Source organism: Eschrichtius robustus, chromosome 1 (assembly GCF_028021215.1).
Source record: "Eschrichtius robustus isolate mEscRob2 chromosome 1, mEscRob2.pri, whole genome shotgun sequence".
In the NCBI taxonomy this organism is placed as follows: Eukaryota; Metazoa; Chordata; class Mammalia; order Artiodactyla; family Eschrichtiidae; genus Eschrichtius; species Eschrichtius robustus.
The window spans coordinates 196,092,617-196,110,387 of NC_090824.1; the positions used below are offsets into that span (position 1 = coordinate 196,092,617).

General features: G+C 35.6%; 1 protein-coding gene across 1 annotated transcript in view; it reads left to right on the forward strand.

The window, feature by feature from the left end:
• Window positions 1-17,771, forward strand: part of STAM (signal transducing adaptor molecule) — a 68,492-nt gene that overhangs the window by 19,383 nt on the left and 31,338 nt on the right. The window contains exons 3-5 of the mRNA XM_068562039.1: window positions 14,086-14,161; window positions 14,243-14,338; window positions 15,814-15,960. Of these exons, the coding sequence (XP_068418140.1) occupies window positions 14,086-14,161; window positions 14,243-14,338; window positions 15,814-15,960 (319 nt within the window). The remainder of the gene's footprint in view (window positions 1-14,085; window positions 14,162-14,242; window positions 14,339-15,813; window positions 15,961-17,771) is intronic.

The window sequence follows — 17,771 nt, forward strand, 5'->3', positions numbered from 1 at the left end:
TACGTGTCTGTTCCTTTTTCTCTACTTCTATTGGCCCTGCTTTACTTGAGCCATCCTTAACCACGCCTAGCCTAGTGAATTAACGTCTGGCGTTTCTTTCTGTTTCCATCTCTTTTCTGTCCAGTTCTTATAGCCAGTGGTCGTATGACAACTCTGACCATGTTACTCCCCTGTCTTCTGTACTGAGTTAAGTCTAGTAACCTCCTTAGGCCTCTGAATCATTTATTTTTCATTTACTTCTTCTGTAGTTACTGTACTTTTCAACTCAAATATTTAAGTTGCCAGTGCTTTTCCGCTTTATTGTAATGCTTTTGGTCATTCTGTTCCTTCAGTGTCGAATATTCTCTTCTCCCTTCCCCTATCTCTGTGTCTCATATCCTTCCAGACCCACTATGGCTATTATTTCTTCCGCAAAGGCTTTCCTTATCCCTAGTACTGAAAATCATTACCGAAAACCTGAATCCTCAAAGCACTCTGTCAAAACCATTCTTATTTGTGTTTTGCCTTGTATAATAGTAATTTATATACATCTGGTAGACTTAGATTTGTAGGATGAAAGGTCTATGAATTTTTGTTGTGTGGAGGAAAGCAAATAGCTGAGTGGCTGAGAGCATGGCCTCTGGAGTGAGACTGCCTGCGTTCAGATCCTGGCTCTGACTGCTTAGCTGTCACTGGTGGGTAAATAGGAACTTCCTTTTCTAGTTTGCTACATGAGAATAAAAATAGTATCTTTTTCATAGGGGACTTGTTGTGAGTGTTAGATTAGTTAATATATATAAAGTGTTTATAATAGTATCTGGTGCATGGTTAAGTGGGTACACCTCTGCCTCTTTTTCTTTTTAATGCCTTTACAATGTTGTGTTAGTTTCTGCTGTACAACAAAGTGAATCAGCTATATGTATACATATATCCCCTCCCTCTTGGACCTCCCTCCCATCCTGCCCATCTGGGTCATCACAAAGCACCGACCTGAGCTTCCTGTGCTATACTGCAGGTTCCCACTAGCTATCAGTTTTACACATGGTAGTGTATTTATGTCAAACCTGCCTCTTTTTGATTAAAATGATATTTTGTGACAGTTTGTCTTTTGAGGACTAGGTATCGACCTAGCTCCATCCCTGTGTATTTTGGAGGTAAAACTTTTATCTAGCATTCCAGTTGCAAAGTCCCTCCTCTCTCTTTTCACTCCATCAGTTTTCTTTTTATCTTTAGTTTGGTAGTCTTCATTTTGTAGATACTTTTTATAATAATTTGGTTAATTGCTTGAAATGAAAGGACAAACTCCCTTTCATTACTAGAAATATTCCATATTTTTCTAGTTAAAAAATAAATTTGTAACCCACCTAAAAATCCTCTATGATGTGTCATGAAGATTTAAAGAGATCAATTTGTTTTTCTTCATGTTAACATTATTATACTAGAAATGATCATTTGTTATTTTTTTCCTGTCTTTTCCTGTGATGAGAACTGTTCAGATCTACTCTCTCAGCAACTTTCTAATGTGCAACAAAGTATTGTAACTGTACTCTCCATGCTGTACATTACAGCCTCAGAACTTACTTATAACTGGAAGTTTGTACCTTTTGACCCATTTTATTCATTTTGCCCACCCCTCCACCCGTCTGACAACCACCAGTCTGTTCTCTGTTTCTATGAGTTTGATTTTATTAGATTCCATATATAAGTGAGATCATACAGTATTTGTCTTTCTCTGTCTGACTGATTTCACTTAGCATAATGCCTTCAAGGTTCCATCCATGTTGTCCTTGTATACTTAAAATGTACTAATTTATAGCTTTAAGTAATTGTTTTCTATTTGCTTTTTGTTGTTGTCTAGTATCAGTAGGTTTAGATACATCCGCATTTTTTAATTTTTTCAAATTTACTTTAGACAACATATTCTTTCTCAGTATTTTTCCTTAGTATTTCATTATACTTTGGAGATTTTAATTGACATTATGCTAAATCTATGAATTTACATAGGAAGTGTTTTCAGCTTTGCTAATTTAAATAAGGAGAGGTAGTTCTATTTATTTTTAATCAATATTTTTTCCTTTCCTCTTCCCTTCTTTTCCTTTTTTCTCTCATTTATTTTATCTTCCTTAATACTTGCTCTCTAGTGCCTTTAAATTCTCATTAAGTTAATTTCCAAGCATTTATTTGTTTGTTTATGGAAATGTGATATTTCTTTATAGCTCTTGTTAATATTAAGAATTGTTTGAAAAGGATTGTGTAATAATTGAGATGCCATTCTAATATTATAGGGTTTAAAAAAAATCAAACCCACAAAATTTGCTTATGTGTGTGATTTCTCTTTAAAAGTAATGTTTTACATACATATCCAGTTGTATATACATTATTTTCACTTTCTTGCTGTACCTTGATGATTTCATAGTAGGAAATAAGCATCAGGGCCACATTTTGACTTTCATGGGCCGTCAGCACTTTTGTCTTCCTGGTTCCCTTTCTCCATAAAAAAGTAATAAAAATATTTTATGACTGCATTATTATAAAGGCAAGTGTATTATTATACATGAAAACATTTTCTTTGACCTAAGTTTGTGGCATTCAGTACATTCGCATTGTTGTGGGATCATCACCACTATCCATCTCCAGATCTTTTCATCATCCCCAAGTGAGCTCTGCCTGTTAAACAGCTTACCACTTCCCCCTTCCCCAGAACCTGGTAACCACTTACAGTTCGGTTTTAAGTTTTTAAATCATTTCATAATTAGTTATGTGGAAAACTTACGGAAATCTGGTTTATGTTGTCTAGGAATCTAGATACATATGTTTAATATGGGTTGCTGATGGTAGCATGAGAATATTGAACCGGTATTGTAAGTTGTCAGTGAAGTATTCTAGGTACCTGGTGTGCTTTAGAAAAGATTGAGACATGTCATTGGTGTGAAAGGGAAAAGGAGACATGAGTTTTCCTGAGGCAAATGTAGATAGGGCAGGTTGAAGTAGAGGGGCGTTATGGACTGGAATGCAGTTCATCAGTTTATTTGTATACTAGGCAACAGTCTAGGTTTTTTTTTTTTTTTTAAAAAAAACATTGCCATATGGTATTAATCTGTAATTTTATAAAATATACAGATCTATTTAAGAGGACGGATTTAGGGATGGTGGAGGGAACTTTAAGAAAAGCGTTTCTATTTCAGTAAGATTCTTTTTTAAACAAAATGATTTGTAACCAGCAATATATTGTAGAATTATTTAGTGCATAAAGTAACTTATATTAAAGTCTTTCTTCCCTAAGAAAAGAATACTTAAAAATCCTTTTGGCCCTTTTTAAAAAATTCCTTCCTCCCTCCCTCCCTCCCTCCCTCCCTTCCTTCCTTCCTTCCTTCCTTCCTCCCTCCCTCCCTCCCTTCCTTTCTTTCTTTTTTTCGAGTCATCTGTTTTGGAGTTATGGTTGTTTGGAAAATATTCTCAATTTTTAAGGGGAAATGAAGAGCCAATTATTGTGAAATTTCATTTGGTCAGAGAACTGTGACCCAGAAACATGGTTCCAGCAGTATTTTGAAAAACCCTCTTTAATTCTTCCTCTTTAAAAAAAACTTACTGTTCTTTGAGCCACTCATACGTGTGTATTTATGTTTGTTGATTAAAGAAATACTTATGCTTATGAAATATATACTTTTTTGTTTCAAAAATAGATACTCACATGGCTCAAAATTTAAAACAGTTTACAAAGATGAACATTGAGAAGTCTAATAACTTATGTCCCTGTTTCCCTCCCCCATCCTCTATAGGTAACCACTTCTGTTTCTTTTGTATCTTTCCATTGTTTCTTACACAAATACGAGTATCTTTTCCCTGCCTTAATAGACAATGAGCATATTATACACTATTCTGCATTTGTAATTACTTAATTCCCTAATATATCCTGTCAGCCTGAAATGTTTGAATATGCTGGACTTAAAACTTTAAAAAAAATTCTGAAAATTTTTTTCTGACTTCCAAAGATATTCACGTGATTTTTAGTGTGCAGTTCCAATGTCGTAAGTACTGAAAAATGCTTAGCCAATGATGTCATATGAGGGACTGAAAAGTCTCTGTTCAGAATCAAGAGGACTTTCAGAATAATAGTAGCAGTTTTCTTTAACATAATAAATAGCTTCCCATAATAAATAGCTTTTGTCTATTAGTTTTGATTGATTTGATTATAATTTCATATATAAAAAATAGATGTGAGGGTAGGTGTTGATTATCCGCAATAAAAAGTTAAAATTAAAACTCTGTAATTGACATCCAGATTAATTTGTGCTATTATTTTTTGTCTTAACTGTCTTTGTTTAGCTTTAGACAAAAATATAGTTGACTGAGAGTGGACAAAGTGATAAACTTTTTTCTTTACTTGGATAAGGGATCTATTTGGATAGTAAGTCTTTGATTTATTCGTACAGAATTAGAAGGAGAAAATGATAGTCATTACTGATATTTTGTGAAAAATATAAATATAAGCCTTTGGGAAAGAGTTTGTTAAAAATATTTTTCATTGGCTTTATGTTGTCTTGTCCTGGACCCGGGCTTTGACTATTTCTGACCTTTAGCTGGAGGTTGATAGAATATGTACTGATTTTTTAAGGGAAAAGTAATCTCTGACCTAGACTTCTTCAAGTTGGAAGGGCAGCATCAGTTCTAGAAACAGATTTCTTCCAACATATGTTTTGTAATAATCATACCCTCAATTTACTGGCCTTAGGTTTTAAAATCTTTTAAGGATAATAGCCAACATTTATTGACTGCTTATTATCTGCTGGGTCTTGTTTAAGTGCCTTATAAACATTTTATTTAATCATCACAACAGCTCTAGGTACTCTAGTTTTTTCTAGTTAACAAATGAGAATCTGATTCATATTTAGGATTTTTTTTTAATGTAATTTAAACTAGGGGAAGAGTTATAGCAGGAATAAAATTAAAGGCTTTTTTGTAAAGCGTGATCTTGATTTCCCGGTCTCTTTCACTTTCTTAATGTCACAGAATTACTTCAGTTCATTTCATCCTTTTTGTATCAGTCGTTTTTGCTTTTATTTGACAGACAGTGAGTACTGGCTGGGTATCATGCTTTGGGTCTAGAGTGGTGGATAAAGCAGGTACAGCCTTTGTCATCAGCTATGGTGACAGTTTGCCAGTGGACGATAGAAATAAACAGGAAATGGTCTAAGAAGATAGTGAGCAGAGGGCTTTAGTGGAGAATAAAAGGGAGACCTACTTAGGTTTTTCAGGGAAGCACAGGCGTGAAGGATAACACTTATGCGATGATCTTAAAGTTGAGAAGAAGCAAAGGGCTGCAAGCAGAGGTCCCAGGCAGAGGGAACAGCCTTCACGTGAATGCTGCAGGGTAGAGGACCCTTGGCGCTTTCTAAGAACTTGAAAGATATAGACTAGCTGGAGCAGAGGTGAGTCGCCCTAAGCAAGCACAGAGTTGGGTATAAAGAGAGGGAGTGAGTTAGAAACATGGAAGATGATAGTTGCAATGCTTGAAATTGAGTTTGCAGAGGGTTTTCAGTTTTTGGTAATGACATGGTCTAGGATGTGACCTTGACGGTTAATAATAATAAGGTGGAGTCAAAAAGCCAAGGGTGTTGGAAGCATCACTTCCGTTAAGACAGACGTAACATTAGAGAGAGTGGCAGTGAGCCAGGAGTTACAATCATTGAAAGATGAGGGGGCAGTGAGGTTTTTTTAAATGAGAAGATCAGAACTGGGCTGTTTTATTTAGGAAAGAGGGAGGGAGAATGGTTTCGAAGTAGCAAAGGGAGCAAAGAGGACCCTTCATTTAGGAGGTACAAGAGCCGTGGGAAGACAGAAAGCTACCACTTGAGGTGGCTGCAGGAGAAGTGTTATGGAGAGCCAGTTTTCTGTAGAGCAAAAGGACCAGGGGTAGGGCCTTTTGTTGATCATGGGCTGTGACTTCTAGAGGATCCAGTGGAAAGATTTCAGAAGCTGGGAAGTAATGGATATGCAGAGCTGTTTAATGATGGAGAGGATAGTCTGGAGCTTCTTGTAGGGACTGGTCTAAACAAGAATAACAGGCATATGTTCTCAAGTTCCCAATTACTGGATAGTAGAGAAAGTTGGGTGCCCAAGACTTGGTCTTTACTTCTGCAGAAGGAACCTTGGGGTCCTGGGAAGGAGTGGTCGGGGCTCCCTTTGACCCCTTTCCATAAAGGTGAAGAGGCTTGAGGTGGGTGGTCTTCCAGAGTCAAAGGCACATTCTTATCGTTTTCTGGGATGCACATCTTTTTCTGTACTTAAGAGCTGTTTGTGCTTCCTTTTCTGTGAACTGTCTGTATCTATCCTTTCCTTATTTCTAGGAGTCCCTGATGTGTTAGGGACGTATCTTGTCTGTTTTATGAATTGCATATATTTTTCCATTATTCTTTTTTGTTTTTTGTTTTTTATGGCTGCGCCGCACAGCTTGTGGGATCTTAGTTCCCGACCAGGGATCGAATCCAGGCCCTGGCAGTGAAAGCGCCAAGTCCTAACCACTGGACCGCCAGGGAATTCCTTCCATTATTCTTCTGACTTTGTTGTTTTTCCATTTAGAAATTTTTGATTTTTATATAGCTGAATTTATCAGTCTTATGGTTTTTAGAATTTTGAGTTATACGAGACTTTCCTTCTCCAGGGTTTTAGTAGAATTATCTCATATTTTCTTTATGGTTTCATTTTTTGTTTTATAATTAATAGACTTTGTGTTTTTTTAAATACAATTTTAGGTTTAGAAAAAAATTGAGCAGATAGTACGAAGAATTCCATAACCCACTCCCACCCCTTATATGCAGTTTCCCCTATTATTAACATCTTGCATTAGTGTGGTTTATGTTACAAGTAATGAACCAATATTGATACATTATTATTAACTAAAGTCTGTAGTTTACATTAAGACTCACTCTATATTATACAGTTTTATGGGTTTTGACAAGCCCATAATGACGTATACATTATTACAGTATCACACAGAGTAGTTTCACCATCCTTAAAATGTCCTGTGCTCCCCCCATTCATCCCTCTCCTTTCTCTCTCTGAACCCCTGACAACCACTAATTTCTTTTTTTTTTTTTTTTTTTTTTTTTTACTATTTCTATAATTTCGCCTTTTCCAAAATGTCATACAATTAGGATCATATAGTATGTTATAGCCTTTTCAGAAGCCTGCGCACTGCAGCAAAGAGCCCACATGCCTCAACGAAAGATCCCTCATGCTACAGCTGAGACCTGATGCAGCCAAAAAATAAATAAATATTAAAAAAATGTTTTTTTAAATCATGAGTCAAGATATACCAATTTTATTAAGTTTTTAGTGATTCCTCTCTCTCCCATATGTTATATTACATTGTATTCTGTTTGACTGAAATATACTCCAGTGTTATATGATCTAGGAAACTCAAAATATTACTAAATTTAAGTATTCAGTGACTTATCTATACTTCCATTAACCCTCAATATTTAGTATGTAGAAGTTTACCTCCTTTTCTGATGAAGTCCTTCGGGCACATGAACTTGTTCTTTAAATAGCCAGATAACATAATTTATAGGCTATATTCATGTTCCATCAGTTATCTCATAAGAAATACCTGTTTAACAAGCTCAGAATCAGAATATGATATTTGTATTCAGTGTTTTGCCCTTTTCACCCTTGTGCTCTGTAGACTGTGTTTTATGTAATGTATATTATGAATCAAATATGCACTTTGAATATGCCATTGAATATACAGTTATTATTCATTTCAGTTCTGATTTCTTTTGCATTTTATAATATTAAACTTCTTTTATAGTTAACGTAATGCCTTTATGCTTTTGAAAGCCACCCTCTATATTAGACTCCCTTTAGTATTCAAGCAGGGTTTATATTCTCTGTTAATTAAAATTTTTTTTTACTTTGTTCAGCAAAGATTTGCGGTCCCACATCTTTTAGTGTATGCCTGCTGGGTACTAAGACCTATAGAAGTTATACATATACATATACCCTCCCCCCTCCACAATACGGTCATACATACATCCTTGAATTGTAAGTTGTAGTAAAGCACTTTTTATAGCATGTAAAAAGAAAATGTAAAGTTTAAATCACTCTAAAGTAGCTTTGAAAGCTAAAGTTGTAAAAGTAACTTGATAGAAGAATATGTTTGTGCTTTCTAGAACTAACATGGAGTGTCTCTAAGTCCCTGGCATGATTCTGGGAGTAATGTAATAACATACTGAACAGGAAGCGTTTAAGCCCCTTTTTACAGATGAGGTCTGTCAAGCCTCACATCTTTTTTTTCTGAATCACAGCGCTGCTCTTGTCCAGCAGCAGTTCTCAGCCCGGTGGTGTTGCGCTGCTTGGGGTGGCTTTGGTTGTCACACTGACAGGAGGTTACTGCTGACATTGATTAGGCGGGGACCAGAGATGTGATACGCCAGATAGTCTTACACTGCAAGAATTTTTCTGCCCCTATTTAGAAACAGACTGCTAGTATCTTTGTACCTCTTCAGTCCTGCCTCAAAGGTGATGAGAGGTTAACCGTGCAAGCACATTCGTGAACTGTGCTATACACTGTTATTTCTGTTACTTTTTTTTTATATTGCTTTTCTTTTATATTTACAATACTTTAAAGAAAATGTCCTATTGTTCTTCTGTCAGGCCCCGTGAGGGGGATGATAAAGAGGTGGTATCCTCATTTTGAAAATTTGATTGGTCTAAAATCATTGGTTTAGTAATAGATGCAATAATTAGTATTTGAATTCACTGCCTTTTCAATGGTAATAATTTCCTCAAGCGTATAAAATCTCATCACAGTTTAACCTGTTATCTTTATAATACAAAAGTACTTTTCAATTAAGATGTAGAGATGAGACATATTTTTAAATAAGAGGCTTTTAAAAATTTATACAAAGCATAAGATCTCACAAATCTTGACTCCTTTATCCAACAAAATCATTGAATATTTTTGGCTTTCCCCTTATATATTAGTGGAAAGACCTTTTCAGGTAATCTCACTAACTGGTGACTAGAGATGAATGCTGAGCTATTTATCTGTCATAACTGTACAGCAACATACCTACAAGTAGATAGACATTTATAAATAATGTGGTGACAGTTTTGGAAATGTACTCAGGGCTATTCAAAATTTCATTATTCTTTGAAAAGAAAACTGTAGGAATGCAAAATTAGTTTTAGTTTTCTTTGGTCCTCTTAACTCTAGATCTGAGCTACATTCCTATGCATGTTTAACTGACTGAATTTAACTGTATTCTTTTGCAGGCCCCTCAATTTTATTTTTCTTCAAAACTTGTTCTTCTGTCCATTTACTGAGCTCTACGTGCTGTGTTAAATTCCAGTTCCCATTTCTCTTACAGAGTGTGTATATCTCCCTGCACTGAGTATGACTCTTGCTCAGAGTATACATATCTTAAACAACATGGCCCTGAATATACAAGCCATCGTCTTCACCTGGTGCTCAACATAACAGTTTTGCTTCAGTAATTGAGGAGAAGTTGCCTGTATTGAGCATATTTGAGAGATGACAGAGTATGTTCTGCAACAGTAACTCCCTAATCAAAGAAAATTGATTAACTGCCATTGTTGCCTTGTTATCCTTAACTTTGGAAACTCAGGAAACAGTACAATTCCATTACATTTTACAGTGGTGTGATTTGTGGTGTGGTCATTTATCACACGGTAAGTTAAGAGAGTTATTTTGGGGTTGGAAAACTGGGAAGGGTGAGAGAGAGTTCTTCCCTTGTTCTTGTGTGTATCCTTGACCTCTCCTATCTTTTTGTTTTCGCATCTCAAGATAAGGCAGAGAGAGGATGAGTCTTACAGAATGTTTTAAAATACCAGAATGGAGTTTTGGGAAGGGTTTTGAGAGAGATCAGGATTGGACTACCCTTTACAAAAGGTTGGTGGTGGAAACCGTTGGTAGACTTCTCTAAATGCACGTGCAGATTTTATCTTAGCAGGTAATTTTACAAAATACTTCATTCGTATGTCTCAACAGTCCCTTTCCTCACATCCTGTGCTCCTCCCAGCACTACTTATCGTGCATTTTCCCCTCATCACGTAATTTTTCAGAAATAGATTTTGCAAGTGCATGTACATTTTCCACATAGAAAGCAAACTCAGCAGAAGATGCAGAAGTTGGTAACAAATAGAGCTTTATAATGACGATTATTCAATTATTCTAAATACTAATTATTGTACAACAGTGAAAATTCGTGTCTTTCCCATTTAGCTCAATGACTTCTTCTTGAGCATTGGCCATGTTGAAGACATAGAACCTGAAAGATGGAGAGTGGTGTGGAGAGAGGGGAGCTGGAGTGAGAGGGTCTAGAGGAGAAGAGCCCCCTCCTAAAGCTTTCTTTTCGTGGAAGCCCACAGTACAGTGTATTGAGGTGGCCTGGAGTAATGTTGTGAATAATGAAACTGACTTTGATGCTTTAGTTCATCAGAGCTGACATATGCCAAGGCAGCTGTGTCCATTCATGAAAAGCCTGTTTTCTTGTCTGGTCTAGGATTCGAGGAAAAGACAGTAGAAGCCACAACTAGATGGAAGTACTGCCTTTTTTTCTCACTCTCCTATGAACTACGTGTCCGAGATCTATGCATAAAAAGATAATGTTTGGATGAACATAGTTTTGGCTGGGGTGACCCTGCATCCAATTTCCCTTGGATAGTTTCACTCTGTGCCTGCTGTTCTTGTATTACGCCTGGTTAGCACCCCCTTTCACTCTCAAAGGGGCACTCGTATAGATGATAAATCACACAGACACTGTATTTGTAGTCCATTTTCATTTGTCATTGAGAGGATAATAGCCATAGGACACCTCCTTTAAATTCAATTATAACTCTTAAACCTTTTTAAAAAGAATATTTTAGGTATAATTTTTTGTTGAATTGTAAGATTTATAATGAAATGTATGTAAATATACTTTCACTTCTGTATTTTACTTATCGTTTTGTGGAAATACTGAAAAGCTGAACTGAAAAAAAACACGGAACAGAATGAGGTCGTTAAATATTAGATTTTTGTGGGTCACTTCTGTTGTTTAATAGCGCCAGTTTTATACACAGTTCTGAAGGGATTTTGTTTTTTAGCTTATTATACCTAAAAAGATATTGCTTTGTTGGCATACATAAAGTGTTCGTCAGGACTTATAAACATTCTAGTTGGCTTTTTTGGGCATTATCCTTTTTTTGGATGCAATAACCAACTTTGCTTTGGTTCCAGACATGTCCTTGCCTTGGTTTTTAAAATTGGCTGTGGTTAAACATTTCAACAGTATAGAAATGAGTGAAATAAAAAGTAAAAAGTTCCATTTCAAAGCCCCTTTCTCCATCCTCTTTTCCAGAAGTCACCACAGTTTAGATTTCTTTCTTTAAAAAAAAAAAAAAAGAATGTGGTTTATGAACAATATGTCAGAAATTTCATTTAAAATTTGGTGGTAAAGCAAGTATTGAGGATTATTTTCTAAAATGTTTTATTCACTGAGCTGAATCATCTTTGGATCATTATTTTTTAATGATTTTAATGTTAGTATTTCAATAATTTGGCCTCTGCCAGTGCTTTGAAATGATAATTTTGTGTTTGTCAACATGCTTTTCACAACTGCAAAAATTAGCATGAGGTCACAGATTCTGGCTCCTAAATTAAGTCCAACTGTAAAAAAGGCAAAATCTAAATAACGTTATATTATTTCTTCAGTCTAATGATGCTGCTTTTAGATACTTTTAATACAAAATCAGTAGAATAAGAGCTGCAGAATCATGAGTTGAATGCTTGACATATAATAGGTATCCCATAAATACAATTTTTCCCCCTCTTTTTTCCATGCTCTTTAAGTGGAAAGCTTCCCAACAGGCAGTGAAACAGCCTTAGAAACAGAAATTTTATTGTTTATTCTAATATCTTCCTATTAAAAATGACTTTTTTCTGTTTATCATTAGTAATTGCATTTTCAATTCTTAAAGAAATTTTTTAGGACAATTATTCTTACTGGCCAATTTTCCCAGGGCTCAATGTTGTTCCGATCACTTGATACGGTTTTTTCTTTTGTATGTGTGTGTCCAGCTGTCCATTTCCTAAACTTCCATCCGAAATGGAAGCTCTGTATGTATGCAGTTAAATAGTGACTGTCCACTTTCCCCTTCTCTTAGCCACTGGTGACTTCTATTCTACTTTGTATCTCCATGAATTTGCCTGTTTTGAGTACCATGTATAAGTGGAACCATATAATATTTCTCCTTTTGTGTCTGGCTTATTTCACTAAGTATGTCTTCAAGGTCCACCCATGTAGCATGTGTCAGAATTTCGTTCTTTTAGGCTGAATAGTATTGCACTGTATTTTGTTTATCCGTTCGTCTGTTGGTGGAGATTTGGCTGTTGTGAATAATGCTGCTCTGAGCATGGATGTACAGATGTCTGCTTGAATCCCTGCTTTCAGTTCTTTTATGTGCGTATTCAGCACATAGTGGTGGAGTTCCTGGGTCATGGGGCAGTTTTATGTCTGACTTTGTGAGAAGCTGTCAGACTTGTCCACAGTGGCTACGTCGTGTCGTTTCGTTTCGCATCGCCGTGGGCACCGCTATGCATAAGGGTTCCCATTTCCCCACATCCCCGGCTGGTTGCCTCTTCCTTTTTAATGCGAAATCGTGTCTCACTGTGATTTCATGTGCCGCTCCCTAATGATGCTGAGCGGTTTTTCATGTGCTTTCTGGCCATTTATATATCTTCTTTGGAGAAATGTCTGTTTGAGTCCTTTGCCTATTTTTGAATTGGATTATTATTTTTTTTGTTGTTGAGAGGTAGGACCCCTTTATATATTCTGGATATTAATCCCTTATTAGATACGTCCTTCCATTTCTATCAGGTTAATTTCATCCAATTAGTTAATTACTTAATTAATTAGTTCATTTTATATATTTTTCTTCTCTGGAAGTTTTATCGGGTTCTTTTTTGTATACCACTTCTTTCCTTTGCTATGTTGATGATTCCTTGTACATCCTTGAGCATACTTAAAATAGCTTATATAATTTCCACATTTTCATTTGACTGAGTTTTCTCCTAGTTAAGTGTCACTTCTTCCTGCTTCGTGTCACATCTGGTAATTTTTGATTGAATGCTTAGTATTATGAATTTTATATTGTTGAATGCCAGGTTTTTTCATACTACTGTTAAAGAATATTGGACTTGATTCTGTTAGAGGTTACGTCTGGATCAATTTTATTCTTCTGTGGCTTGTTTTTTAAGTTGTTATTGGATGGATTTAGGATAGTCTTTTGGGGTGGTGTAGCCCCATCACCAAGGCCTAAACGCTCTGCTGCAAGGACTGTGCACTTTGGTATGAGCTCTTACAGCTGTGTGAGCTTTGAGAACCCTTCAACGTAGAGCTCTCAGTCACTTTTTGTCCAGCCTGGTGGGCAGCAGACCTCAGTGGACCCCATGCAGGTATCTAGCACTCTTTCTTCATATAGCTCCTCTACTCTGTCCTGCAAATTCTAGCTCCCACAGCCTGCCGGAATTCTGATTTCTGTCCCCTCAATTCAGTGAGATCACCGCCATCTTCCTGGGATCACCTTCTCTGCGCTGAGATCCAGAAACTGCCTTTAGACAGAAAGCCTATTTCGGTACCTGGAAAGTGCCCCTGGGTAGAAAGTTGAGGCAGATGTCTCTTTATCTAATTCGTGTTCTTTCTTAGAGATCATCATTCAGCGCTACCTGTGGCCTAATGTCCCAAATGTATTTTAAATATATTTTTCCAGTTTTCTAATTATTTACAACAGGAGTGTAAGTCTGGTTCCAGTTATTCCATCGTGACTGGAGGTGAAAGTCTTGGTGTGTCATTTTATTTTCAAAACTTTCCATCTAGAATTAGCCGAAAATGCCTTATCTGTGATCGTTAAGGAAGAGAGCCTGTTAATTTTGTTTGAAAAATTTAAAGGAACTTTTTAGTGTACAGTTTTTCAATTGTGTCATTAGTAAGAATTAAACTTCTCTACCATATTCTCCCTTTTGTATCATAGTCTATTGCCTTTTATAGTTAAGGGGGAAAAAAGTAGAATGTACTACTAATTGTTACATTTCTCATTTTTTAGACCTAAAGATTGTCTTCGGTCTATCATGAGGAGGGTGAACCATAAAGATCCTCATGTTGCTATGCAGGCTCTGACTGTGAGTGGTTTCATTTCAAGATCTACCGCAAAATTGTCTACCGAAATCGAGCCCTTTTAACTCCCTATTTTATACTTTTAGCTTCTAGGAGCATGTGTATCAAATTGTGGCAAAATTTTTCACTTAGAAGTATGTTCAAGAGATTTTGCTAGTGAAGTAAGCAACGTATTAAACAAGGTAAGGAACATTATTTCTAGAAATGAATTAACACTGTCTTCTTTCTTCATATATTTTATTGTTCAGTTCTTCACATTTTAAATCACAAAGGACTAGTCTGTGCTTTTTTTTTTTTTTTTTTTTTAACTCTTTCTAGGCTATGTCTATCCCCTGTGTAAGTCCATGTTAGGTTTTGCTGAAGAGACTACACGTTTATATAACTTGGAGATTTGGTTTTGGTCAAGCCAAATTAGAATATATTTAACCTCTTTTCTTCACCATTCCTTTCTTCTGATGAAAAATATGTGTATTTCTCTATCTGATTAAGAGGTACCAGTTTACTTTAGGCACAGTTTTTATAACCATTTTTTTTTTAGTCACAGAGGTCATCTGCTTAACTGAATGTAGAGTTAAAAATTGAAATCCAGCAATTTAAGGAATTTAAAAATTTTAATCTACTAAGTAATATGTGAGCTTTCTCAGTAAAAATTCATGCATTCTAAAGGTAATTATTTCTGGCCTTTTTGGGGGGGATAATTATATATTAAAAAAATGTTTTAAGTGTTAAAAGGGAAAATGCTTCATGTTTTTTGGAAAAAAATGAGTATTTCCAGATTTTAGTAGGAAATAGTACATAAATAGGAATTTAAAATTCTGTACTCCTTTTAGAACATGGTTATGTGATAATTTTTTCCTGTTCTGCTTTATTCAGTTATTCCGTTATATTTAGGTATTTTGTGCTAATTATTTACCATTCTTTTGATGTCCTGAATGTCCATCAAAATGTACAACGGTTTATGAAGAGATTCTAATGTAATATTTTCCTTAATTGAAGATTTGTACTCCGTATTTAGTAATGTGAACAACTACTTTAAAAAGCAAACAGTTGCATATAGGAGAAAGAACTCTTTATTTTTCAAATATTTTACAGTGAACATATTGGTTTTGTACTTAAGGGGGAAATGTTATTTTGAAGAAATGAAGTTTCCAGGAATATCGGCATATAGTGGGCCTCATGCCAGGCCTCAGATAATTAAGTAACTGGGTAAAATCATAGCCATGCACATTAAAAGTCAGGAATTAGGAATAAAGGAATTGTACTATTTATTCTCTCTTTCCAACTTATTTTTCATTGGTCTGCAAAAAAGAAAACAAACTTTTCTGTGTCTTCCTCATAGACAATACTTGCTTAGTTGCAAAATACTCTGAAAAGTCCTGTCTTTCTGACCTCCAAAATAAGTCAGTATATATCTAGTGTTTTAATATGTTATGAGGTATGTGATGGTATCATCTATTTTTTTTCATAGTGTGGAAATAAAACTAGTTTATTTTTAGTAACCATCTGTATTTTCTTCTGTGTCATGTATAGCTAGGGATAATTTATGATTTAAAAAGAGATCTGCACCACTTTATAAGTTTTTTATTTACAGCATCTGTATTAAATCATTTGCCAGGAAATTAGTGCTTTTTTATTAATTTTTTTCTCTATTTTTAAGGGTCATCCTAAAGTGTGTGAAAAATTAAAGGCTCTTATGGTTGAATGGACGGATGAATTTAAGAATGATCCACAGCTTAGTCTAATATCAGCAATGATTAAGAACCTTAAGGAACAAGGTGTTACGTTTCCAGCTATTGGCTCTCAGGTATTTTATATAAATTTGTGCATGTGCTACAGTTCATTTCTCTACAGTAGTCATGTTTATTTTTCTTTTTTTCCTCCAAACCCAGGTAGTTTTTAATACTCCAGAGGAATTTTTGTTAATAATAATAATCTTGCATATAAAGTTGCCAGAAAAATATAGTGGAATGTTAATGTGTTCCAACTTCCATTTCCCCACTGTTTCTCCTTCTTTATTAATGAATTCGTTTAACCTTTTTGCAATTAAAAAAATTTTAATATAATTTTAATAATACAGACGAAATTGCTTTATTAGGTAATACTGACATTCTTGTTAAATGCTCTTTGTGCTGTAATTTTATCTACGAAGAATGACAGCTCAAAAATCAGGTTTCCTTAAAATTTAAGGATGTGTTTAGAGGTTCTTTGGATTATGAAATTTATGAGCACCTGTATTAAAAAATGGTAGAGAGATAAAAGGGGGTCATTGGGAAGAGAAGTTCCCCTTAATAAGAGCTGACCAGCACATAAGTGTCTTCTTTCTTTTTCCTAATAAATATGATTGACTAAAAGGCTTAACTTGCCTTTAAAAAAAAATTATTTATGTAATGAGCTCAATCTCTAATTTATGTCATATAGGAAAAAAAAATGGAAGATTATCTCTTTTATTCTTTTTCTATTCTGGTAACCATCCTTTAGGATGCCCAGCTAACTAAGCAGGCTTAAAGTGTGTGGTAACTTACTGCACTGTCTTTCCCCACTGTATGGCTTGGGGTAGAATATAATGAGTGATGTGAAAGCATGAGCAGAAAACTCTTAGTTGTAGAGGGCTCACATTCAGGGTTTTGACCGTTTCAAGGGAATTATGAAGTGATTCATCCAGACTTATCTAGACTTTCTTCCCAAGGCACTTCTAATTTATCTAAGTACTCTTGAGATGTGAAAACCTAGAAATATATTTTGGAGATGAAGGAAGGAGAGGGTATTTTTCTTCTTACTTGAAAAAACTTGGCTTATGAATAGTTTTACAATGATAAATTACATCTTTGAGAAGTAGTCATTCATAATTGATAGCTCATTTTTACTACCTCAGAATAATTTCTAAATCTGTATAATTAAGGAATAATTTTATGCAGAATAATTCAAGATATCTTATAAGAAGATATCCTTGACAATAGAAGCAATGTTTAATTATCGAAGAGTAGACTCACTATGGAGAACTGAAGAGTGTAGTTGCCTAGTGGAATGGCAGGTTCTGGATCCTGAGACCCTGTTCCGGAGCTTGTTACTTACAGTGTGGTTGGTTGGCCATCGTCATCACCACCTGGAAGCTTGTGAGAACTGTCACACCTCATTCACGGGTGGAGACGTGCCTCCAAGCAGTGGATTCATTGTCTCCGTTTTAACAAGACCCCCGATGACTGTTTTGAGCAGCACTGCTCTTGAGGACAGCTTTCAGTGCAAGTGACAACTGCATTTCAGTCCACAAAGGAACTTGTGCCTGTAAGAGAAGGAAGAAGAGTTAATGATCCGTTTGATACGTAGCTTTGTTTGGTTAACCTAGAATCTCAGATAGTTGTGGGAACAACTCTAGTGATCCTCTAATCTAATCCCCTCATTTTACAGATGAGGATACTGAGACCCAGAATGGTTAAGTGACTTGCCCAGGGCCACAGCTAGTAGTTGCAGAGCTGGAACTAGGACACAGGCCTCCTGACTCTCAGTCCAGTGTTCCTTCCACTACACGATCCTGCCTTCCGTTTGATATTGAGGTTAGTAGATATGTGTCTGTCCGGACTAGGCTTTGAAGGACCAGAAGTGGAGTGAACACTGGCA